The sequence below is a fragment of the Apostichopus japonicus genome, chromosome 11 (genome assembly GCF_037975245.1).
Source record: "Apostichopus japonicus isolate 1M-3 chromosome 11, ASM3797524v1, whole genome shotgun sequence".
Lineage (NCBI taxonomy): Eukaryota > Metazoa > Echinodermata > Holothuroidea > Aspidochirotida > Stichopodidae > Apostichopus > Apostichopus japonicus.
The window spans coordinates 13,122,831-13,149,820 of NC_092571.1; the positions used below are offsets into that span (position 1 = coordinate 13,122,831).

The following is a 26,990-nucleotide window of genomic DNA, read 5'->3' on the forward strand; positions in this document are numbered from 1 at the left end:
GCCACATTATTATACGCAGTGCCTGGTATCATCGCATGTTGTCGCAGTATAGTCTGTATACTTTGATTTCTCGGGAGCTTTGATTGAAAGGAAAAAAAAACGGAAAGAAAGATGAAGTTAGAGACAGGAATAAATGAGAAAGGATCGGAAGGTTCAACTGTGGTTCCTATACAAACACTGGTGCCAGCTGTACCTTATGTAAGTATTGCTGAAATTCACTGAAGTGAAACACGTAGGTCTTTGTGATTTTCTAGTCTGTGATACCCTATGGTGGAAAGCACAAACTTTCAAACACTTATTTCTGTAACGATAAATATACTTAATAAGTATAATAGGTTAGCATAATTTACTTCTAAGTAGGCAAACGCGGAAGCGTGATGGTATTTTACTACTTTGGGAATGTAAATACTTTCAAACGCTAATTTTGCGTCACGGACTGTTGTCCAACTTTAAAGGCATTGAAGACTCGCACCAAACCGCGTGCCGCCATTATTAAAAAGTTAACTTTCCGTTGCTTGCAAGTGAAGTTTTTCTCTTGTCGCTTCAAAATGCAGACAGTAATGAAACGTGATACCTTGTTATCTTTAGCTGGACCTGAGATGTCCATCGCTGTATCGTTTGTACACTGTGCTGTGGGTATTGACCGCAGCTGTATGTACTGACTGTACACTAGTGTTTAATTACGGTCGACCGAAGTCAGTTTCTCAGATTCATATTTTAACGTCCATGATGATGAATTGTCAACAACTGTGTAACTGGACGACATACATTAATCTTGAAGTGACGCGAACTCGGGACCTTATGATTGAAAGGCACCGGCGTCAACCACTGAACTATAACACTCCTTATATTCACAATATCTCTCAGACTAGGTATAATAGCATAACTTTATTAGAACAAGGTCTCTGACTAGGTAACTGATATTAGTATACTAAGACCTATGATCTACTAACAGTACCAGTTAGCTCAAGTTCTAACTGATGTTCGATGAAGCTGAGGTAAAATTGACGTACCATATTTATATATTTTGTGACTGCATGTGTGTTGCTATTTTAATCTTATAGTAAGATATTTCCATGTATTATGTTGCTATCTTTTGCCATCTACTCGTACATGATGAAAACATTTTCTTTCTTCTTTTTGTGTACAAACTGTTTATAGACTCGCTCGCAAAAATGGCCTGTCGTAACAACGTTATTATTCATCGCTCTGCTTGGCGTGATGGCGTTTGCCTTGTACGTTTCCTTTTCTCCTGGAGCTCAATACTCAATGACCGGGGACGCAGGCTTTTCCGAAGTGGATTATGAGTTATTGGCTTCAGCAATGCAAACCAAACAGGTAAACAACAAGACGTTAAAATAGGTGACCAGTGTTGCCCACGAATATGCTAGAAAGTCCAACAAAGGTTAATCATGCTCCGCACACTTCAACAAACATTTTGCTACCACCCCACATTTTTTTTCTCACTTGAGACTTTAATTGTTTTATTCAACACTCCTCAATTTTCTGGGAATATATACGGTATTGGAGTATTGACATTGTTGGTGTTAAATGAATAAAATATCTGTTCGACTCCGAAAATTTCGTCGCCCAGAGAATTTCATTCGGACCCAAGGAATTCTGACTTAAACTTAAAATGAATTAAATATTCACACATAATTAAACATCCGCCTATGTGTTACGAAGATATCTGGTTAGTTTTAACCTTTGTAAATATTAGCTATTATACATTAACATAGAATGTGTCGTCTGTCCTTCCATGAATATTTCATTTACGACTTTTCTGTCATTAGAGCACGCAATAAGTACCTATTTGAAACTATTATTGAAATCGTTATTGTGCGTGGGAAAGTTTTCTTATAGTGGCTAATTTATACGCTACAATTCTATAACTGCACAGTTGTATCTACTACGTTACTATGGGCATCCGTATAACCGAGCAGATTTAGGGTCTTTTCCTGAGAATACCAATGGTTGAAGCCTTGAACCTTACATCGCTTTTACAGGTGATTAGAATAATTGAATCATTAATGAATCATTAAATGAAAATTATCATTTTATTTTTTTCGCGATTTAGAATTTTAACCTCCGCATTGATATCGATGGTGAGAAATGCACAGAATCTGTACACGCAGACGATAGACAGAACATAGTGACTTTCCACTACACTGGTGAAAACGGACGAGAGGGAGGTGTAGCTATGTATGATTTCAACCAGGTATGTTTATGTTATCGCAGTTACAAATCGCCGTATGCATCTTTGAACCACCATGTTTTGATAACATGTGAAACAATAAATTTGGAAACGATAGATGGGTGGTCGGCATTCGACATGATTGGTTGTCTTTTGTACAGTAGCATGCATACTAAAAGGAAATTTTAGGCAGGAATTTAGTCTTGATATTTTATAATTCTCCCCCTCTCCCCCACCATAGAGAAAAGAGAGGATCATGAGTGTTGCTCATGTTTGTGTAGCTGTTCCAGTTTTCACATTATTAGAAGATTGATCATTGAAAATGGTGTGTGATCTTGTAATTAGGTCAAATTTCTGGCACTGAAAGTATTTTGCACGCAACAATGTACCGGTACTGCAGGGTTTCATCAAATATCTCAGCTTTATATCATACACGTATTATTTATTTCTCATTTTTTGTATATTTCGAATCTTGGTTAAGAAAAAAAAGTCCGAATTTTCTCAAAGTTTCCACGATGATAAATATTGCCAAGGTTGATCATTCACATTCATTTAGCTTTTAAAACACTCTACTGGACTGACACTGTATTGGAAGGAGGTTGGCAAACTTACCCTCTTATAAATGAATGCCGTAAAAATAATCCCCGAGAAGAAGAAGAAGAAGAAGAAGAAGAAAGAGAAAAAAAAACCTTTGTGGAAATTCTAAAACAACAGCAGTTTTCACTATTTTAAGTAAAGCGTCACAACAGTGCCAGGCAGAGAGAGTCAGAAACATTAATGGTGCACAACTATACACATTGAAATTGAAGATAGAATAGTGACCATGACGGTCACTTTTCCCTATCTACACATTAAATTTATGGGAGGCCAAATTGTGTTGCGTTCTGTTGAAAGTGAGAACATGCACATGACACTTACGTAGTATCAATTTAAGCGCTAGCGTTCAGGACCGTATATAGGCGAGTCCATTTTAGATCCGAGTTTACGTCCGATTCCAGCCCCAGTCCAATTACGAGACCGCATACGATGTTCGACAAAAAACAAAATTCATATACTAAGATATCCCCATTTCGAAACAACGAGAGTTCCCGAAATCAGATTTCAGAGCCCCTATATTTCGTTGAATATGATAAACTCTCGATTTTGGTTCCGGAGTCGTATAGAGTAAGAGTCCGGACTCGGGTACTGCTACGTCTCTGGCCGCTGTGTTTTCCACATGGTCGGAAAGACTCTCTCTCACAACGTCTTCTGATTGCACTTTGTCGATGTTACCATAAATTAATAATCAACGGCAACATAGAACAACATAAATAACAAGTCGTGATAAGTTAATTGACTTTCTGTGTGTTTCATTCGCGTAATTACTGAACGTTTTTAAGTTCAAACGATATTGTTTTTCTCGAATATCTTCTTCACCCACTTTGTTTCCATATTTAAGGGTTTGGCAGCCTTAAAGGACAGCAATGGGACAGCCTGTTTCTTCATGAATGCCTATGACTTACCCGTAATTCAACTTAGTGATCTTCAGCTCAAGGCCCGGAATAAAGAGGTGAGTTTCGAAATTTCGAGGTAGGCCAGCGCGGGCCAGTATCCGAAGTAAAGTGACTGTCCCGAATACATCCGAGAATAATCGAATAACATAGCATCAAGAGAACTTTCCTTGACAACCAGTTTTTTGAGTTTATTTAAATGATTTTCTGGACTAGTCAAATTTTATTGAAAAGAATGAAGTAACTACTCTATTTAACAAATTGATTTTTTGCCTTTTTAGAATGTGATTTATAATGCAAATTCCCGGGTTATAAAAATCTATACGAATCTTAGTTTAATTAATTATAATATAATTTAGAGTTATCTTATGTTTGTTGATACCGCAACTGTAAAAATTAAAGCATAACTTAAAGACGTACCGGTATCATGCAAAGTCTTGAAACTGTGTAAAAAATATGTCTGCATGGTTGCCCCCCTCCCACATCCTCTTCTCCACCAAAGAATAGGTTACTAACTTTGCTGTGGTTTAGTGTGAATATTTAACCAGTCATGAATACAATAAATATATTTAAAAAAAAAAATACACATTCATACCCACCATTTCTTTCTTCTGATCAGGTGTAAATGTTCATGTTTTTAGAGGCTGGATGTACATGATTTTGAAATTTTCCATAAACTCACATTGTTATGTTTTTCGAAATGCTATTTCCAGAGCGTTTGTCCTTAATCATGACGTAGCTTATTCGTACTGGCGAAAATTAATTTAGTTACTACTTTTAATATACCTTTCAGGTCAGTGAGCGATACTGTGTATATACTGTTTCAAAGAATTCCAAATAATCACAAGATCTATATAAAAGCCAAAAAGCCGTGAAGAAAAGTCAGAGGTACAGTCGGTAATACTATTGTGTTGGGAAAGAGACTTGCATGATTGCGGACGAAATTACTTGTGAATGGGTTGGGAACATCCCTCGACCTTCTCCTGGCCTTATATATCATACGTTGGGGCCATGTTCATTTCAATATTTACTTATTTACTTATTAAGTATTCATCTATTTTATAGGTTATGGCAATCAGAGAGGAAGTTACGATGCAAGTGAATGGCGCCATTCCAGACGGATTTCTTGAAGTGAGCGCGGGTCCACTTTTCGCTGATCTTTGTCAGGATCTGTCGTCTTATTGGCTGGTCTTGGCGACAGATCATACTACAGAAGACTCACGTAACAGAAGAGATGGTTTGACCCTCAGCATATCCGTCCCAGCCGGGGCAACAGCGGCCGTTATAGTCCTAGATGGTAGTGCAGCAGGAGGAACATTTGTTATTTCACTGTAAGCATATTTTTTTTGTAAAGAGCCATATTCAACGACTAATATAGCTTATGGAGTTAGGGCCTGCAGTGACTCGAAGACAGTATTGTTCATGAGTCACGATAACGTTATCAGTAGAGTGACCAATCATCAAGCATCTTGTTGAGCTTGGTCGACTGTGCATGGAACGCGTAGCAGTTGCAAAGTACATACGGACGGAAACTCTCACATGATAGGAAATGTGGTTGTATGCCCGATGTTTAATCACTGATGTGTTTTTTTTTCAGTGTACTTTATCGTTTTAATTTCGGATTTACCCACCCCCTCCCCCATCATTACAAACTTATGCAACGGTAAAATATATTATTAACAGCGCAGGTGAACTCGACTTTCCATGATCTGTTGGTTTGGTGCACAAAAGTTTAAAGATAGCATCATTGCAAAGTTGACTAAAATTATCCAGTAACACCCAGAATGCACGGGTCGCATTGCAAATAATTACTACTATTATTAAGCAAACAAGCTTAAACTGGTAATACAGTCGTTTTATATGCTATAATACCATCAACTTGTTGTTCTTCAAACGAACCATGTCAGGTGGGTAACAAATGCTTTACTACAGGTGGCTGTGAAAAAGATGGTTTGCTTACTTTCAAAATCAACACAATAATTATTTAGGATTTCAAAGTCTTCATTCAAAAATAATTTAAGCTGAATCTTCTCCGCATATATATGTATATTAGGACGGGAAAGGATGGTTGTTAATAACCAGGACACTTACTTGCTAGCTATAGTTTACAATTGATTTCAAACATAAAACATGTTACTAAGTGTTAATACGAAACAGTGGCATAATATCTCGGGTGAAGTGAAATAATGTGATGTTATTGCGGTATCAGTTGAGCCTGATCCCAGCTGGCTATTAACGAATCAAAGCTTTTTATCTTTTCTTTACACAGACCAAAGTCGAAATAATACAAGAAGCGCACAGAAGCAAATCAAAGTTTTATTAAACTACGTTAAATCACGCTATTATACCAGCATCATGACTGCATTGTACAACCGGAAGTGTGTGGGACCGGAAGTGTATAAGACCGGAAATGTGTGAGCATGCATGTGGCGGAGGTCTTAGAGAAGGCATGAAGGGACATTTCTCGTACATTGTGAACAAACACCGTCCGCACAAGTCGTCTGCACTTGAACGGCGGGGAGAGTGTTGAGACATGAAAAACTCTTCTCTGATGACTATTAATGTAGTTTCATTTGTTTTCTTTTATTGGCTTGATTACTTTAGTTTGCTTTGATTTGTTTATTCCGAATTGTTTTACTCTCTTTTTTTACATAAAAAATATAACAAAACCCTACAAAAACAGTTAATAAAGTTTGTTTTATACCACGAACCTGAATTTGATATATTTTATTATATTTCGCTTGCGATAAACGTAAGCAAAATAAGTAAATAAAAAATAAAGCAATAAAAAATAAAATGATAAATATAAAGTAAAGGGAAACGCAAGCGCTTTTCTGAACATTAAAACAAATTTAATTGTAATAAGTTACTGAAAACATTTGAAAAAAGTGAATTTCGAAAATTTCTAATTTATGCAATGAGTTTGCAACGTGAATATTCACACAATATTACACAATGTTTATCTGGCATGACATTGATTTGAAACAAAAGTGAACAGAAAGTCAGACAGTTGGATAGCTAGTTGCATATAGGTGAACTTTGCAGTGACTCAACAAAGCGTGTATATATACCTAATTATGGACTTAATTTATGGCCTCATAATGCACCATTTCAGGTATAATATTTTTTTCTGGACTATAGGACCCCCAAAACCCTTCTCCCCCGTTCTTGCGGCATTCGGCATCAACGATCTAAGGAATACCACCCTTCCCTTTGGACCCTCCCATGCAACCAGGGGGGTAGGAAGCTTCCAAAAAGTGGGGGGGGGCACAACATCAGAGGGGCACTTTTCTCATTCCACAACAACCCCTGCGTTATGCTATAAACCGATACTTACCGACCATATCACTTAAATATTTATGATTTGTAAGTATGCTATCAATTCTATTTATTGAGATTGTTTATTGTTAACTGTGCTGCACAAAGATATGGGATGGCATTTTAAAAATAGCATGTACAGACTAAAAATAAATAATTAAAATAAAATATTAAAATTAACAAAGGCTTAAGATATCCAAAAAACAGTTCTTCATCAAAGGGGCACATTTTATTTGCCTGTAGGGAACATTTGCTATTTTGGAAAAAAAGGGGGCACGTGCCCACCCCCCCACCAACCGAACGCTTCTACACCCTATACCTGCAACCAATGTATGTAAAGTTGCATCATCTTCTATATCTCAAAAGAACCTTATATTTTAAGGTTGTTTTAGGAAAATGTTACAAATGGCAACTAAGTAGACTGCATGGTTACGACGTTTTCAAGGTGCCAAGAAATAATGAAATGCGGCATTTAACTGCACAAATACAGCTCGTAGGATGTAACCGAAGTTTTCATCGATTAGTATTAGATTACCGCTAGACTTAGTCATATCCTTTGGCATTTCACTGGCAGTGACACAGATATAGCCTCTGGTTGCCTAGCCTAGCTACAAGTGTACTAGTACTAATATCACTGTCAAGTAAGCGTTGTAAATTGGTATTAAAGCTACAGTAGTAACTAAAGGCCTAGGCTATAGATCCAATTGCTAGGATCGGAAACAATATAATTCAACTCGAGTCATGGTGAGAACCAACTTTGTTGGGAATGAGATGACATTCTGTTTTTGTTGGTTATATAGGCCAAACTGCTTTGAAATTACTTATTCAGAAGCCTAAGATGCAACACGGCGGAGTCCTTGTTGTGGCCAATTCAAGCAAAACACGACGAAGATTAAATGTTTGTGGTAAATGCTATGTGTCCTGTGATACATCCAATGATATACATATGGCATGGTTGAAATTACGTTGGTTGTAAATTATAATCATTAGTCATTTTATATTAACTATCGCTTATCGTTTCCTTCCATGATACAGAAATTTGGCAGATGACACTTATTTCAGTGTAGAAGTTGCGAGTTAAAATATGTATAATGAATTAAGTCGGGAAGTAATTGAAATTAAAAAAATATTATCGATGAGCGTAAAGCTAGAATCGCTTTTTCTAGTTGGTCGATTAATATTGTAGGTAGGAAATTATGACCAAGACCACACTAACATAATCATTAACGATTGGACAGTTCTAATGTTAAGAAAATCAATGTTAAAATTAACCCCTAAAGTTCTTGAAGGCGTGACAGAAGATGATTTCAGGCTTTCTTTCGAGAGCAACTTCAAAGTGCATGCTTAATGTTTCCCTTAGGGTGGCGGTAACAAGCTGAACACAAAAGGATCTGTTATTGTGAATAAATTCAAGTCAGGTATCTTCTCTGCAGGGCGATTCACGCACATATACAACTCATATGGGATATCATAACTTGCTTTTTTGCCTGACGTAGACAAAGGTTTTATTTATAATAAATACCAGCACCACTTCATAGACAGTGGCGGAGCGTCCATACAGTCAGGGGGGCGGATGCCTCCCCTGACAGACTCAAATGGACTGCCGGCGCCTTTTTTTCAGCTCTTTACCACTTTTTACTTATGCGCGATTATTGACTTTTTTATTGCGCTCTCATCTACCTATTGACATTTGTCACATTTTGTTGGTGTGATTTGGCGATGACACCTATGTATTCTTCGTTTATCTGCAAATTAGCCAGGCCATGAAAGGGTCATTTCCGGCGATCTAGGGAGTATCTTTACTCAAAATATTTCTGTACGCTACGCGCCAACCTGTGGTGGCGCTCCGCTTAGATAGTGTCGAAAGCGCCCCTACAGACCATTCTCGCCCCTCCCTGACCAATACCCCTGGCTCCGCCACTGCATGCTCATAGATGAGGTATAATCGAACTGATAATCAGATAAAATATTACTCAAGTGATCAAGATTGCTGTGACTAATCTGTGTCAAGAGAGTTATGTCAAATATATACGAAAGGCTCTCCATGTAAGCAACTAATTGAAGCTGATTTGTAGGTAAGCTTCTTATATTTAGGTGAAATAAAGAGAGCGCAGAGTGTTTGCATTGGATAAACTCTTTAAACTCATCACTACAAGGGATGAGATTTATACTAGCCTATCACTTAAAAATTTCTCCCATTTACTTTTCAAAAGTATTCCCATAATCACTGTGTGTGTATAGGTACATTTGATTTGAGTCTATACAAAAACGTTTTTAAAACGTTATTAAAACGCTTCATCTTTTGTTTTGATGACGTTATTTGTGGTGTAATAAATATGTCACGAAAACGTTTTCAGGCTATTATTTCAAAACATGTTTTCGTTAAAACATTAATATAACATTAATATCTCATAAAAACTTTATGCCGACGTTTTTATAACACCACATTTAACGTTATAAAAACATATTTTAGAGGCTCCTTTAAAAATGTTATGATAACGTTTTGTGTTTGCTAGTCTATGAGGTTATTTGATGTTAATGCTTGATGAGTTAGCGTGAAAATTAAGTCGTAATAAGGAATTTCAGCAGTCGGGATCTTAAGCTTTGGTTATTGTAATATGTTTGGGTGTGTGATGTGTTGATGTAAATGTTGATGTGATGATTGTACGATGAGCCGTGTGTTGATTTATACCTAGAGTGGGCTTTGAGAATGTGAGGGCGAGTATTTGTGAGTAAGGGTCGACGTGTCTGGAAGATACATTAAGTTGTAAAGGCATTGAAGACTGCCCAAACCGCGTATGGCCATCTGAAAAAGTTGACTTTCTGTTGCTTGCAAGTCACGTTTTGTTCGTGTCGCTACAAAATGCAGACAGTAATGAAACGTGATACCTTGATATCTTTAGCTGGACCTGAGATTTCCATCGCTGTTTCGTTTGTATACTGTGTTGTGGGTATTGATCGCAGCTGTATGTACTGACTGTACACTATAGCTAGTGTCTAATTACCGACGGTGGCAAGCTGTGTGTGTATTTTCTGGGATCGATGGTGGCGTTTAACACTTCTGTTACATCTCATCCGAAACTAGGTCAAATTACCGGCATTAGACGTTTCTTTTTGCGCGAGTCTTCACACTCTTTAAATTAATAGCGGTAGTGTTGATCCTCTATGATTCTAGTCATAATTCGTTTGTTATAAAGGATGATAGTTCTTAATGAGTGGTAGTGTTTAATTTCAGATTCTGAACACATCATACTTGATGTTCGTGTACACCAAGGTATTTACGACTCACTAAAGTTTGGAATTCAAAGTGAAAACAACAAGTGAGGGCGCGTGTCATCATTTTGTGCCTAAAATTGTGCTTAAATGGCTCTAACACACTCACAAACATTAAAACGGTCACTTTTGTTATTGACAATAATTCAGTGAGCACTTGGGAATGTGAAAGAGAAAGTTTACTGTGGGTTTTATTTTGCGAACTCAGACTACTGTAAATGGCAGTATCAGGTAGCTTTCATTAGGAGGCTCCACCGGGGGGGGGGGGGGGACTAGGCCCCTCTGCAGTATCAGCAATTTTGATAAGCGACAACAAAGAATGGAGAAGAATAAGTTATTCTAACGGTCAGATTTGTTTATCGTATGTAACCAAATGAAGCAAATAGTTATATGACATGTAATATAATTATGATGTATTAAATGACTAAAATACCGAAAAATGAGAACTTTAATAAGTATGATATATATTGTTTATAAACCACGACCAAACGTTACAATAATAAACATTGCGTAAGCTTTAGTAATTGAGAGAATATTTAGAAAATTCATTTAGCAATATTGCATCAACTGGAGCAAAGTGGGGACAGCGCCAATCCAAGTTCAAAACATTAAAGTGAAGAATAGTAAAGAAAAATACATCGTTTTCTGTCAGTGTGGAACATCATATCACACCTGTTTGCTTCAAGTTCGTTTATATGGTATAAACTAACAATATCTCGAAAATGCAATGAATGAATTTCATGCAAATTTCACCAGCCTAGTGCTTTGTTTATATTCGTCTTTCATTTAAAAAAAAAAAAGTTAATTTTACACTGGACTATCCTTTCAACTTATAAAATATTTTATAAGTGCTATATAGCACAATGCCACCAGGGAGTTGTTATGGATGCCACATACCAAAGTGTCTTTCCTACAGCCATGTCTAATTCATATACGTTTACAACCAGATCGAAGACCATGCAGTTACTATTATCTACACCTGTTACGTCAAATTTCTCCCAGCTCTTTCTAAAGATAACTTAGTGTTTAAAATCAAATTCCTATGTGATAGCTTAAAAGTGAAAAGCGGTCATTCCATGTTAAGTCACCAAATTTTTGAGGTATATTGTAGTTCGACCACTTTAAATATGACCAAATTTATTGTATGCGTCGAACATTTAAAGTTATTATTATTATTTATTTATCATTATTATTATTTTAAAATTTCAGTTGTATGCTTAAAATTGGTCGATTTATCACACTTTGAAATCCCGCAATTTGTCGCCACCGGGTTATCCCACGAATGACGTCACCGATTATGGCACGCTGTACAGATCCAAATAAAATGAATGAACCTCACAATTTTCTGTTTCCACAATGAAAGAAAATATCATAATGTAGGTAGGACCAATGTGTTTGTTTTTACTTGCTCTGTATTATAAATATTTTTGTTTGCTATATCTTTGACTTCGTTTTTCTTATAAAGGATGGCTTTCGACAGCAGTTTCGTCTTGATATGTTCATAGTTCAATTATAGATGTAACATTTGAGAGCTAGTAACGTTTCTATAGCTGTGCTGGTTATCACGATAATCACCGTTCAAATATGAGATATCTCTTGAATGCTCCTTCAAGGGTAAGTCGATGGTGCATATCGGCCCTCCTCGGTGCAGGCCTTAATTAAATCCATTGTTTCATGATTATAATCATAGGCGTAGGAGGCGGGGGGCTGGGGGGGGGGGCTGCAGCCCCCCAACCAATTTTTTTGGTGAAAATTCGGGCAATATGCTGAGAATTTTTCGGGCATCTACTGAAAGAATAATAATTTGCATTTTTTTCAATTTTTTGGGGGAAAATTTGGGCAATATGCTGAGAATTTTGCGGGCACCTACCAGTGGCGGAGCGTCCATACAGTCAGAGGGGGCGGATGCCCCCCTGACGGACTCAAATGGACTGCTGGCGCCCTTTCAGTTTTTTACCACTTTTTACTTATTCGCGATTATTGACTTTTGTATTGCGCTCTCAAATACCTATTGACATTTGTCACATTTTGTTGGTGCACTTTTCTGACAAATGGCGATGACACCTATTTATTCTTCGTTTATCTGCAAATTAGCAAGGACCGGAAAGGGTCATTTCCGGCGATCTAGGGAGTATCTTTACTCAAAAAAATTCTGTACGCTCCGTGCCAACCTGTGGTGGCGCTCCGCTTAGATAGTGTCAAAAGCACCACTACAGACCATACCCCCCCCCCCGACCAATACCCCTAGCTCCGCCACTGGCACCTATTGATAGAAGAAGAATTTGCAATGTGTTTTTCAATGGTTAAACTATTATCATTATTGTTGTAACGACTTCCCCAATAATTCTAACCAATATGGAAGGGTAATAACACGGAAAATGATTTTATGTTATTGGCAGGTGATGTAATAACTGATAAATGCCTGTATGATATGCAAATTAACATGTAGAACGCGCGCTGAGCGCGCGAAAAATATTGGTTATATTTTTCGGGCAAGTCGTTACAGCCCCCCCAAATCAAATGAGGCTCCTACGCCTATGATTATAATCACTCTACCAAATCATGTTCTTATGAATTCATATGGACCAACAGAACACCCGTATATAACATTCAACACCTTATCTCTTCGATTGATGTACTACTGCAACTCCCATGTTTTCCCTGTTGCGTTTATGTTGCTTCTGAACAACTGATCTAATGGGCTGTCTGTTAGACTAAGTAGTCCAGCCACTTATATTGATGAGCCGCAGATGTTTAAATGAACAATTAAGTTTGGGTATAGAAAATTAATGATATGCCTTTAAAGGATAGTCGATTTACGTCATCACACACCCACCTCCATAAAGTATAGTACCTTCAACGTAATGGAGAGAAAAAACGCTACGACGAGAATGGTATATTTCTCCGTCATTTAGGCTAACGCTGGCTTCTCGGAAACGTCTGAAGGCTTGTAATTGTCTTTATAGTTTTCAGCATCATCATTGTCGGCTTGATGGGTCTTCCTGTCGGTGAGAATAACACCAAAGAAGGTGAATGAGTATAGGTGGTAAAATAACTGGATGTGGTGGGGTGGTAGAACGGTGAGGGGGGGGGATGTAGTGGAGGGAGAGTATTTAGTCCTGGGTTTACCTGTAACAGCCATCTAGAGTTAGGAATTAAATACTGAAATATGAGTTCTATAGAAGTGTGGATTAATTGTCATGTTGGCAGCTACCATACAACTACCATTTATTATCTAAAAAGCTTTGATAGGAGGAGGGTGGTAGTATTATAAGTCAATTTCTAAGATAAATAATTGGCCTAACCAATCAAGTTTTATATCTAATAATAAAGAAAAACTTCAATCAAATTGAAAACAAATTCAAATTAACAAATTTCAAGTTTTGCATTTTATGTGTGATGTGTCCGGGCGACAAAATGTTTAGACTCGAATAATGTCGGTAATTATTGGCTTATTAACATTCATATATATATATATATATATATATATATATATATATATATATATATATATATATATATATATATATATATATATATATATATATATATATATATATATATATATATATATATATATATAGTGAAACATCTATATGCGGTTGTTCCAGTTAAATCAAATGCTCTTTGTAGTTCTTTTGTACTCAGAAACTTTCAATTGGGCGGTAAAAGTTGTCGTAATGGAGCGACCAAACTTGAAAACCTGCTTGGAATCATATAACCGATAAATGTTTTCACAACTTACTTGTAAAGCGACTTGGTATCGTCTACAGAGGCTGGAAGGGGTTGTCCCTTTGTCTCTGGCATCAGCAGGCAGAGAAGACCAGCAGTTATGGAAAATGACCCAAAGACGAGAACCGGAAGGCTAGTCCAGACCTGGTCCAGGAGTAAGATTAAAGGCGCAAGGATTCCCCCGATACGAGATGTGAGAGAAAAGAGACCAATTCCGCTACTCCTTGAGAGAGAAGAGTGGGAAGAGAGAAGGTTGGATTCGGAAGATGGCCGTTTTAACTTTTAACATATTATTAACAATGTTTTAGAAACCTAATAGAGAAAAATAATGCCACCAAATATGATACAAAGACAAATAATGGTCAGGCATCTTATCAATTGCAGGTTTAGGACACCCTAGTGATATTACTTTTGCTATAACCCAATAATCCATAAAACGAAGTCAGCGGGACTAGTAATACCGCATGGCAGGTTCCTCTAGGACAGTTTCTTTTTAAATCCATATATACTGCTTACCTTTAAACCTACTTCCTGCTTTATCTTTTGACATTGTCTAGTTGGAGCCTCCATGTGCGTATTTATGCATATCTTAACCTGACGTGAGTGTTCAGACTGTTTGAAGCGCGTTTTAGCCAGCAGGTAAAGCACGTATTGGCGGGCATCTTCCAACATTTTTAAGGGCGTAAATTATGTGTTAAGGGTATAAAGTACTCTTGATCAGTACGCATTTTGTGAGACTGAGGAGTGTAGGTGGACTCGTCCATCTATACGAAACATATTAGTTTTTAATAAAATATGCCTTTAAATTTACTTGATATAGTTTTGCTTCATTACCTGCTCACTTTGGTTGAGTGCTTTCTCCAGTGTAGGTTAAACAAACAATTTTGGATTCTATATGTATAGATTTGGATATAATTGGATATATATATATATATATATATATAAATGAAAATCGTAATGAGTTGGAAAATCCAGAACAGTGAAAAAACTTTCAGCCTCCACCGGGATTCGAACCACGGGCCTTCCGCTCTATACGCGGACACCCTAACCACTAGGCTATGGACGCTGATTGTATGTCCAGAGGTTCGAAACCGGTAAGGAAGATCGTAATTCCACTGTAGGCGTTTGTCACCTGTATCGAACAATACTAGTTCTGTTTTTGGTGACATATTTTGCCTTACTCTAGAGATCAAACATGATGCTAACCAACTCGAAATCGTTTGTGATTCCTAAAGCCGGATCTCGAAAGAGATACTTTGAACAGACTTTATGTTAATGCAATGGAGGTAAACGACAAAGGCAAATGAATGTATATAAATGAAAATCGTAATGAGTTGGAAAATCCAGAACAGTGAAAAAACTTTCAGCCTCCACCGGGATTCGAACCACGGGCCTTCCGCTCTGTACGCGGATACCCTAACCACTAGGCTATGGACGCTGATTGTATGTCCAGAGGTTCGAAACCGGTAAGGAAGATCGTAATTCCACTGTAGGCGTTTGTCACCTGTATCAAACAATACTAGTTCGATATATATATATATATATATATATATATATATATATATATGTGTGTACAATTTATTTATATTTGTGTATATTTATGTATATATATATATATACATATATGCATATATATATATATACATTGACATGAGTTGGATGTGTTCTTTTTAAGAAAGGTTTACGGCACCCTAGCGATATTAGATTGAACCTTTGCCATAACCCACTGATCCCTATCATGAAGTCAGCAGGACTAGTCATACCACATGACAGGTCCCTCTAGAACAGCTCTGCTACTTGTCATAAGGTTTCGTAATTTGAACCGTCAATAAGTTGAACCAGTTACCCTATGTTGTCATACTATGGAGATATTTGAAAAGTGGTATTAAAGAGGTTGAATATCCAACCAAAATAGGAATTTGTCCCCATGCCCGGGGAGTTATTTCTCCCTTGTCCACCCTCTGTTACGCCAAACATGTCTATGGTTACTCCATGACTATGGACACAAGAAGACGTTCTCGTCCATTCGTAATTAACTTGACCGACGGAATTGGTGTGATGAACGGATATTAAGACAGTATGTCATATATAAATATTTCACCTGAGAGGAGTCGGTATCAACTCAGCGGACCAAGTAGAGACAATAGAAAAGGACATGGTGATGAAGAATTTTCCACCCATAGCCACCAATGCTCTAGGAATACCAATTGCTGTGGATAGAAAACAAACAAACAAACGACCAAATAAATACATACATTATTGTTAAAACAATGCCCAATAAAGATTTCACTGTTTATACCCCATAGTACGTTTGTGATCCTCTGAATACAGTCATAGACCTGAAGGAAAACGATGGATCCACACACGGGAGGGCTAACGAGTAGATTGCTACACGTTATGTGATCCAACCGACGACGCTGGGACATCGAAGGATCTTGCTATTCGATGAAATACTATCAGATATAGAAACGTGCACTGGACTTCAAAGAAGGCGCAGTGTGGGGTGTGGGGTTGGGTGTGGGGGGGGGGGGGTTAAGGAATAGATTGCTATACCTGTTATGTGATCCAACCGACGGCGCTGGGACATCGAAGGATCTTGCTATTCGATGAAATACTATCAGATATAGAAACGTGCACTGGACTTCAAAGAAGGCGCAGTGTGGGGTGTGGGGTTGGGTGTGGGGGGGGTTAAGGAATAGATTGCTATACCTGTTATGTGATCCAACCGACGGCGCTGGGACATCGAAGGATCTTGCTATTCGATGAAATACTATCAGATATAGAAACGTGCACTGGACTTCAAAGAAGGCGCAGTGTGGGGTGTGGGGTTGGGTGTGGGGGGGGGGGGTTAAGGAATAGATTGCTATACCTGTTATGTGATCCAACCGACGACGCTGGGACATCGAAGGATCTTGCTATTCGATGAAATACTATCAGATATAGAAACGTGCACTGGACTTCAAAGAAGGCGCAGTGTGGGGTGTGGGGTTGGGTGTGGGGGGGAGGGTTAAGGAATAGATTGCTATACCTGTTATGTGATCCAACCGACGACGCTGGGACATCGAAGGATCTTGCTATTCGATGAAATACTATCAGATATAGAAACGTGCACTGGACTTCAAAGAAGGCGCAGTGTGGGGTGTGGGGTTGGGTGTGGGGGGGGGTTAAGGAATAGATTGCTATACCTGTTATGTGATCCAACCGACGGCGCTGGGACATCGAAGGATCTTGCTATTCGATGAAATACTATCAGATATAGAAACGTGCAGTAGACTTCAAAGAAGGCGCAGTGTGGGGTGTGGGGTTGGGTGTGGGGGGGGGGGGTTAAGGAATAGATTGCTATACCTGTTATGTGATCCAACCGACGGCGCTGGGACATCGAAGGATCTTGCTATTCGATGAAATACTATCAGATATAGAAACGTGCAGTAGACTTCAAAGAAGGCGCAGTGTGGGGTGTGGGGTTGGGTGGGGGGGGGGTTAAGGAATAGATTGCTATACCTGTTATGTGATCCAACCGACGGCGCTGGGACATCGAAGGATCTTGCTATTCGATGAAATACTATCAGATATAGAAACGTGCAGTAGACTTCAAAGAAGGCGCAGTGTGGGGTGTGGGGTTTGGTGGGGGGGGGTTAAGGAATAGATTGCTATACCTGTTATGTGATCCAACCGACGGCGCTGGGACATCGAAGGATCTTGCTATTCGATGAAATACTATCAGATATAGAAACGTGCAGTAGACTTCAAAGAAGGCGCAGTGTGGGGTGTGGGGTTGGGTGTGGGGGGGGGGGTTAAGGAATAGATTGCTATACCTGTTATGTGATCCAACCGACGGCGCTGGGACATCGAAGGATCTTGCTATTCGATGAAATACTATCAGATATAGAAACGTGCAGTAGACTTCAAAGAAGGCGCGGTTTGGGGTGTGGGCTGGGGATGTGGGGGGGGGGAGGATGGTTTGAGGGACAAATCCGAAAGTCGCTGAATGTGACTTACATATAGGGGTATCTGGTGGTCATCCCTCCCCACCCAAAGAAATGAAAGATTAGAGGCCAAATGGTGCATTCTGAGGCATATTTAGATGATAAAATAGGTCTATAATTAGGTCTAAAGACAATAATTTGCTAAAATAAAATACTTTTGAAAGTTCCCCGACAAAACGTCCCCCGACTGACGACAGAGGGTGGGTGTGTGGGGAGGGGTGGACGTTTGGTTGATAATTCTACTATATTCAACCCATCGTGGACAACGAGAGCGATACATTTAGTGTAGATTAAGAAACCGATTGATGCAAAGTATTCTTCCATCCTTATTAATCTTTGTTATGCATGGGGAGGTCTGAAAAGGTTTGCGGTGAAGGTTAGTAAACAAGAAGACTGTTTACTTACGAATCAAAGGCGTTATACAGCAACATAATCCACCGAGAATCATAGTTGTGAAGGTGGCCCCTTTTCTGCCCAGCCACTCGGCGACAAAGATACAGCTAAAGTAAGCTGGTATCTCTATAGCACCTGAGATGATGAAGGATATGTAGGGATCTATCCCCAAGGAAGACGTACTCAGCGACAGGCCATAAAACACCAAACTCTGAACAGCCCTGTTAAAATTGATGACAAGATGAAAAAAATATCATCGTCGTCATCATGATCGTCATGACCATCATGATCGTCATGACCATCGTCGTCGTCATCGTCGTCGTCATCGTCATCATCATCATCACCAACATCATCATCATCGTCGTCGTCATCATCATCATAAACATCATAATATCATCATCGTCATCGTCAGCCACCCCACCCCAAACTTTCTTTCAATACTAGACGCAATTTTAAGATCAGTCTTTATGATGCATTTGTATCTCGTACTCAGCACATGGTTTGCACTTTGAGTCCAAACACGTACATTTTAACACTACAGGTGTCGACATTACATTTTTTGTAATCTCATCATATTAATCGCTCTAGTCTAGCGTAGCATCATCACGGAACATAGCGCTCACGGCACTCCGAGAGGGTCCTTAACTGTGTAGCGCAAGAGCCATTTTGTGTGTGTTTTGACTATATCTTCATGTGTATTTAGTCAATCATTTTGGACCATCCACATTTTGAAAGCTTAAACTATTAGCTTTCTGGTGTTGTATGCCTTAATCCATATATATTTTGGTAACCTTACGTCAATTTTTAACTAAAAAAGTGATTTTAGGAAATTTTCAATGAGAGTACACTTGAAAACCCTAGTTTTCCGCACTGTGGGTGCTATTTGGCACCGTAACTTTTGTATGCGAAGTCCTATAATCCCAGTTCAAACGGTATGAATATTCATCACGTTTTCTACCGATTCTTAACTAGATTGACCAATGAGAACCTTACGCCAAATTGAAAACTAAAAAGAAATCAGGGATATTCCTTTTGTTTCCCTTTGTTCTCAATCGACATGATGTCACAATATTGTACTCACCACACGCTGGTGAATGTGCAGTCAAGAAGTGTTGTTGTTTTCAATTGATCGTGATGTCCTCACTTCTCAGTAACTTTCAAAAGACTTTATTTATTCAATTAATTGTAATTTCGGTTGAAAATAATACCTCCAAAATGACATTTTCTGTATCCATTGGAACCTGTTTCTGACCACGCGAAGCAACGGTGAACCGACTAAGTTGGAACGTACCAAACCACAGTTTGTGGGTTATGTAGTTGTTCTAAAAACTATAGTTCTGTACTGTTTAGCACGCAATGTAGCCTTACAGTGTAAGGTCTATACTAGCTGCGTATAAGAAACTATTTCTGATACTGTAGCCAATAGACTAATTCAAGTACAAGTCGTAGTGGGGATTCGGTCTAGTATTCGGTCTGGTATTAACCCCCTAATATATAATGGAACAGTCCCTGACGCTCTCCGCAGCGGGGGAAAGTAGGTCAGCAGATAAACCGCAAAGCTGTGCTTGTTGCACAGGCAATTCTTAGTTTTCGCTGTGAGCGTTTTGGTCTAAAACTTTCCGTTATGACTATAGAAAGCAGGGTACAAGTCCATGCATTGTGGGGCTTATTTTAAATTCAGTCATATATATATATATATATATATATATATATATATATATATATATATATATATATATATATATATATATATATATATATATATATATACATATATATACAAATACAGACATGTAAATTATTCACACGAATCTTATTCACACTTCTGACTTACCCAACATGTGTTCTTCCAAACTGTTAATAACCATGTCAACATTTTGTTAAATAATTTTTCCTATATTATTTTTTTTATATCTTCATTCTTCAGCAAGTTAATGATGACGTCATTCATTATTAATTCCTTAACAATTGAAGATCAGGTCACTGTTATTTAAAGGAAAGGAAGTTACCGGTTATTCATGTATTTGGGGTCCTGTTTGTTATGTTTTGTACATTGTACAGTTATAGGCTGCGTGTTACCGGTTTAAAGTCATCAGCGAGAACTAGAATACTCTTCCATAAATGGATTCGCGCGGGAATTATGTGAGAATCACGTGACTGTGGGACAATCAGTGTCCCATGTTATAAGGTGACCAACTGAAAAAAAAAAACATACAGGATGACTATGTCATTTTCAATAATATAATAACAAATATTAACGGAATATCATTTCCGAAAATATGATTAAATAAAAAAAGAAAGAAGCGAATGTACACACAACATCATTGTTATTCGATTCTGTTATTTGCAATATGAAAAACAGATATATATATAGATAGATATTAATCAAATCCAGCAACTTTACCCTGCGACAAAGTACACAATCAAAGATATTTCCGTACTTCGTATTAAGTTTAATTTCCAGTTAAGTATGGTAAGCTGGCATAGTTGTGGTTTAAAGCCTACAACGATTCAATAATGTTGACGGATAACCAACCAGTAAAGGGCTGAAGATCTTGTACTTCTGGGGGGGGGGGCGGAGGGGGGGCTTTCTTAGTGTACAGTACAAAAACATGTAAATGAAGTGTACAGTACCACCAGAACAGTTGAAAATTCCTCAAAAACTGTTTCAAAACTTGATAAATATATAGTATCATATTGCACTTTTGGGTACCCCTCCCATCACCAAGGGGATACTTCTTATATCCCAGCCCTCTATAACAAAAATGGTGGTTGCGCGACTGTCACCGGTACGATTAAACCCATCGAATAACTGTCAAATTGAAAAAGAAAATACAAATCGAAAACGAAAACGAAAGGGCAAAAAAGAAAAGCAAAGGAAATTTCTCGTGTTTCTTATGTTACAACTGTAGTGAAGTAGATACACTGGTAAACCAATCTGGTGCAGAAATTTACCCGAAGTTTACAACTTACCAATTGAAACACATGTTGACAACAATTAGTACAATTGTTGGACTTCGAATTAATGCAGCTAGGTTACCGACGGCTTCGTTTGTTTTGGTAGTCTGAAAATAGAGAATATATATATATATATATATATATATATAATAAAAAACAAAACAATAACAACAACAAGCAAACAACCAAAAAAGCAAGCAAACAAACAAAATATGATGTACTATACAACCACCAAAGACACACAAGGACGTGATGTCGTGCCACAACTTTCTATACACTCTTTTCAAAGAATGCAACTGTAGTGATAGCCTAGAACGGGAAGGAATTTTGAAGATTGAAGCATAACATTAAAAGTTAATTGTTTAAAGAATACTTTATTACAAAACAAGAAAGAAACATAAACATATCCCGAGAGTTCTTCATTCAATCATTTTAACTATACACAACATTCAGCTAAAGAAACGGCAACCCATTCAGTTGTTACCTTATAACTTAGATGCTAATGCTGGTAGACTTTGAGAAAGTATCATCAAGAGATTGGACAACCATTTTCTCGATTTATTTTCACCATATACCACCATACCAACTTTACTGTTCGTTGAATTTCCTCTTCTTACTATCGCTGACGTGCATGCATTGATGCATGGATTTTACCTCACATTTAGCGGGTAGGTATATGATTGTTGAAATACTAGCGGTATATGCATTCTTCCAAACGCCCCAAAATAATGCTTGCCTATCATCTATAACGTCAGCAGGAATACCAGCCAAAAATTGAAATCAACACGTCATCTCTCAAAATCATCGTATTTCGAAATGACCATGTTACAGCACAGTATGAACATGTCAAGAATAATATGAGCAACCTGTTTGAATCTAAGAAACGTTTGAAATAAGTTTGACCGTTTTCACAAGTTTAAAAACTTAAATCAGATTTTTTTCCTTCAAATGAGTGTTAAATTTTTACAACAGCACACCACTGTGCTTTTTACGTGACCCGCCCTGCGGGAACCAAAACGTCACGGCCAAACGGCACTACCCAGCCAGCCCACTCTGACAAACAAAACTCAAGTCAAGCGAGCCCAAAAAAGCAAATTCGCCCACCGACCAACAGAGACAAACCCCCAACCACCCGCTCGAACATTCAAAAAACCACAAAAGAACGACCAGCACGCAGAGAGACAAAACTACCCTCCCCAGCACACCACCGCCCGTAGAAGGCATCCCCAGATAAACGGCGAAAATCGCCTTCAACCTGAAGGCAAATGTCACCCTTCATGGCCTCCACGACTGCCTGCCAACTGGCAAATTTTCCCCTAAAAACTAAATTGCATGCATCTATTCCTCCAAATAAGTTTTTCCCTTCAAAATAGCACAGATACAAATTTTACAGTGCAACACAGCAACGGGGCAAACTGGAGGGTCTATCCCATATAATACAAAGCCCTGTCCTACCGAACATGAACGGTCTCCCGTTACACGGTCGGTCCAGTTCTGAAACCACTCCCACAAGCTAAAAACAAAGGAACAATGCCAAACAACACGAGCAGAACTCTTTAAGCAGTCACAACCGGTCCTTGAGCACAGTCCATCACCCAATCGCCAATGATACCTTTTCAAATTTGTCACTAAGGCCCCGTGAGCAATTCTTCCATGAGACATCAGAAGGTGCACCGTAGCCGAACCATAAACCATTAATTTTGATATTCTGATCCGACCATATTTGAAGTATATTATTCCATTAATTTTAGTACTTTATTGATAAACTCACCTCTAGGGCGTCGACATCACAGCTTTTCTGAATCTCCTCGTCCTGGATATCTCTCTGATTTACAGATGCAATCCTTGATAACACCTTCTGTGCCTTTGCGGTATCACGTCGGGTAATCAACCATCTCGGTGATTCTTGTAGAAAGAAGCTATAAACAATATCAGAAAATGTTTACAAAGCATTACGTTATTGTACGTTAGACTTTTTATTATGCAGATAAGAACAATTTTTATGTCTGAGACACCCGTTTGGTCGAGCAATCTCCAGAGGTCACGAAGGATGGATAGAATAATATAAGGCTAGTCAACAATTCTTGTAGTACAGCCATAATGAAACGAAATTGTTTCGAAACCAGCGACAGAGTATAACCACATTCCACATATTACTAACAATTTCGAGGGGACCACTAATCTCAATACCATTTCACAGCAGTTATTTTGAATCGGCCAAAAATTTGACTCTGGGTGAGATTTTAACCTGCATGGAAAGCTGGTCGCAGCATCAAACGCCTTCACTTTCGACTCCAGTATAGCATGTATCAAGAGAAAGTTGTTTTACCTCCTGATTTACTCGTTGTTTTTCACCAAATAAAAGTTATTAAGCAAGTTCATTATGATTCCATTTGGAACTCAACATATCATCACCCATAGTCATGTACTGCATAATGTTAAAAGAAAGACATTATGACAAGCTCAATCAAAATACACGATTACATGGCTTAAGCATCGATTATAAAGGCCTATACAATGTTCAAATTTATTTCATCAAAACCAGCAAGAAACGTTATTTTTAGAATGTTTAGTGGGAAATCATAACATATTGTACTTTTTTTAAACAACCAGCCGAGGGTGAATATGCACGCAGCATATCAACAGAAATTTTGATCCTCTAAGCCTCTTCTACTATATAGATATACATCAGAACGCATATCCATAAGCCCACTTTAGTCTTGGGACAATAAAACTATAACTTAAAACAAACCTATGACTTGTCTAGTTTATACAGAAGTCTAAAAGGAGAGTTCGAAGCCTTTCCAAAATAATAGTTTCAAGCTGTAACGCATACCCGATACACCCCGTAGGACCCCCTACGTAGTTACGCCTGGCCGTGAAGTTACTTACAACTTCAGTCAAACTACATTAGCCACGTGATCATATTAGATCATTAGTTTTAAGATATTCAATAGCTTGGTGTTCAGACAAATGTAAATTATTTTGTAGTGAAGTTATACGATTCGTGAATAACAATATAAATGTTGTATTCGCATTTCGGATTGACTTGCGGTGCACACTAACAAGTGTTAAAAGGGAAACTCACGTCATATACTTTCAAGTTCTGTACTTTTCATAATATTTCGTATTAAATCGGTCTCGGAAGAAAAATAAGTTGTACCGCAGATCTCTACACACACAATATAAATATAAACTGATATTAACACCTCAATACAGGTTATAAAAGTGATCTTTCCATTAACATCACATAGTTTATGTACCAAAACATGTGCTTTACCCCCCCCCCCCCCCCATGGCTCACATGACCGTGGTTTGAGGCTCTCCACTCAGTACGACTCTCAATACACGGTTCTACTGAGGCTGAATTCCACCATTTGATCCCCCCAAAAAGAAAAACATGCGTTATGACATATATAACTCGAGATCGAAAGGGGGGGGGGAGGGAGGTTTGGAGGCGAGAGTCTGCATGAGTGATCATCCCTTTGCAATGAAAATGTCTAAATTGTTATCATTTTTTATGATAATTATTTTCACAAAATCGCCAAATAGTGCTATATTCTTTAAGATCTTTCTGCAAACTGTACAAGCCCAAAGCAAAGATATGCCTCTATATATGTCCTTAATTTTGACAAAGAAGATGTTTGACCAAATGACAGATGTGACGGATAACTCAGTGGACATATGGAGATAACCAGTGTATAAACTCGTTTATCTCCGCAACTGAGGAGTTTCCATGGGGACAAGACGCGACAAAACAAACCGCCAACCCTCAGAATCGTCGCTGAGATGAAATAAAGCTGTGATAATAGACTTTCAATGTTAAAGCTAGCATAGTTGCTTGTGAAAATGTTTTAAAATATCGAAAGCGAATATTTGAAGTAAGTAATAAGTAATATAAACTCAAGTACTAAAATACCTTCTTTGGATTTCTTTTGACTGATTTTAAAACGATTTCATACAGTAAAATATTCTCTGATATTTAATACATAGGAAAATGTATATGAAAGGAACCAAGCGACTTGGTCAGAGGATTTTTTTTCGCCACCCACTTTTAGGTTGCGTTCTATAGCTTGGGTCGTATTGTATAATTACACAGTCATTTGGGAAAGGGAAAATGTTTCCTGTATTTACATACCCACTTTGACGCTAACATCGTCAAGATATCAATTGATGTAACTGTGTGATATTAAGTGTTAGGTAGTAGATTTGCAGTGTGTGTGTGTGTGAGTGGCAGGGGCGAGGAGGGGGAGGAGGGTCCCCATTCCGTAACACATATCGAGGGCCATGTATATTGCTCTAGAGGGTAGGAGCTATTGTCACTAAAACAGACAATTTTCAAAGCTCGTTATTAAGTGTAAATGCATGCCCGGGTGAGACTGGAAAGGTGATGCGCATGCAGTTACATCACCCAAATCCCAAGATACAAGCTTCCATTGTATCCGGAAATGACAACAATAAGTGCTTTTACGTGACCCGCCCTGCGGGATCCAAACGTCACGGCCAAACTGCACTACCCAACCATCACATTCTGGCAAACGAAACTCAAGTCAAGCGAGCCAAAAAAGCAAATACGCCCACCGACCTGCAGAGACAAACCCCAACCACCCACTCAAACAAAAGGACGACCAACACGCAGCGAAACGAACACCCCTCCCCAGCACACCAGCGTCCAAAAAAAAGGCAGCCCCAGATAAACAGCGACTGCCTGCCAACTGGCTAATTTTCCCCTAAAAACTATATCACATCTATTCCTCCAAATGACAAAGAGTATGAACCGAAAATGTTCAACAACTCTGTTTAAACAATTGCAACTTTGACCTTGTTTCAAACGTTTTTAAACAATATATTACTTACAATGTTATTACAAACAATGGAATGTAAGGAAGAGTAAATATCAGCGTTAAGAGCCGCCAATTTCCAATCAGTTTCGCCATTCCGGAGAGAAAGAAATATCCCCCCGCGAAAAACATCCACATAAAATTAGCAACAAAGACACGCTTAGATGGAGCTACTACTTCAGTCACTGCAAAAGTAAAAGAAAAAACAACGAAATGATATACGGTAAGTGATTGCAATACAACAATTCGACAGCAGCGATTAAGTTTTATTTGAGACGCATCAATTTCAACAGCAGTGTACGTTGGTATTATTCCCCACTCCCCAGCCTCCCCATTAAGGGGGGGGCTATGTTTATTTGTCTTGTTTCTTTGAAAAGATTTTGTATCCATTCTAGTCCGACTAAGGGGGTGGGTGGGGCAGGGGGTGTATCAACCGTGCGTGGTATCCCGGTACAACTGGTGTTCCGTATTCAGCATCAGCTTTTGTGAAGAAAATGATGAACTTACTCGCCACAAAATTAATTTGACCGATACTCTTCAAGAAGACAGCCATGAAGAACCTCAAAGTTATGAATATGGCCGTGTTTGGTGAGAACATAGTGAATATCCCCACCGCGACCGAACAAGCGATATTCAGAAGGAGAGAAAAGCGGCGACCGAGTCTGTAAAGGAAACCGATCAATAAATTAATCAGTGCCGAGTCTTTAAAGGACTAGTTCAGGTGTCACAAATGTTTATCTTATATGAAAGAGGACAATAAAAGAAACCCAATAGTGAAGAAATTATTCAAATATCTTTTTCCGTT

General features: G+C 38.3%; 2 protein-coding genes across 2 annotated transcripts in view; one reads left to right on the top strand and one right to left on the bottom strand.

Moving 5' to 3' along the window:
* Positions 1–6,394, top strand: LOC139975910 (uncharacterized). The gene is made up of 6 exons (XM_071984198.1): positions 1–198; positions 1,162–1,338; positions 2,078–2,218; positions 3,633–3,743; positions 4,750–5,015; positions 5,954–6,394. The coding sequence occupies exons 1-6, from the start codon at positions 112–114 to the stop codon at positions 5,967–5,969; spliced, it is 798 nt and encodes a 265-aa protein (XP_071840299.1). The 5' UTR covers positions 1–111; the 3' UTR covers positions 5,970–6,394.
* LOC139975909 (solute carrier family 22 member 13-like) overlaps positions 5,999–26,990 on the bottom strand; it is a 25,203-nt gene continuing 4,211 nt past the window's right edge. The window contains exons 3-10 of the mRNA XM_071984197.1: positions 26,693–26,847; positions 26,202–26,370; positions 23,116–23,263; positions 21,360–21,451; positions 18,399–18,607; positions 16,109–16,217; positions 14,021–14,230; positions 5,999–13,277 (exon numbers count right to left, since the gene is read on the bottom strand). Of these exons, the coding sequence (XP_071840298.1) occupies positions 13,187–13,277; positions 14,021–14,230; positions 16,109–16,217; positions 18,399–18,607; positions 21,360–21,451; positions 23,116–23,263; positions 26,202–26,370; positions 26,693–26,847 (1,183 nt within the window). The 3' untranslated portion in view covers positions 5,999–13,186. The remainder of the gene's footprint in view (positions 13,278–14,020; positions 14,231–16,108; positions 16,218–18,398; positions 18,608–21,359; positions 21,452–23,115; positions 23,264–26,201; positions 26,371–26,692; positions 26,848–26,990) is intronic.

What these genes read in the sequence shown, in the direction of transcription:
- LOC139975910 (XM_071984198.1), top strand. Translation starts at nt 112, where the DNA reads ATGAAGTTAGAGACAGGAATAAATGAGAAAGGATCGGAAGGTTCAACT. An exon ending in TGGTGCCAGCTGTACCTTAT is followed by an intron (nt 199 to 1,161) that starts GTAAGTATTGCT and finishes AACTGTTTATAG; the next exon opens with ACTCGCTCGCAAAAATGGCC. An exon ending in TCAAGGCCCGGAATAAAGAG is followed by an intron (nt 3,744 to 4,749) that starts GTGAGTTTCGAA and finishes TCTATTTTATAG; the next exon opens with GTTATGGCAATCAGAGAGGA.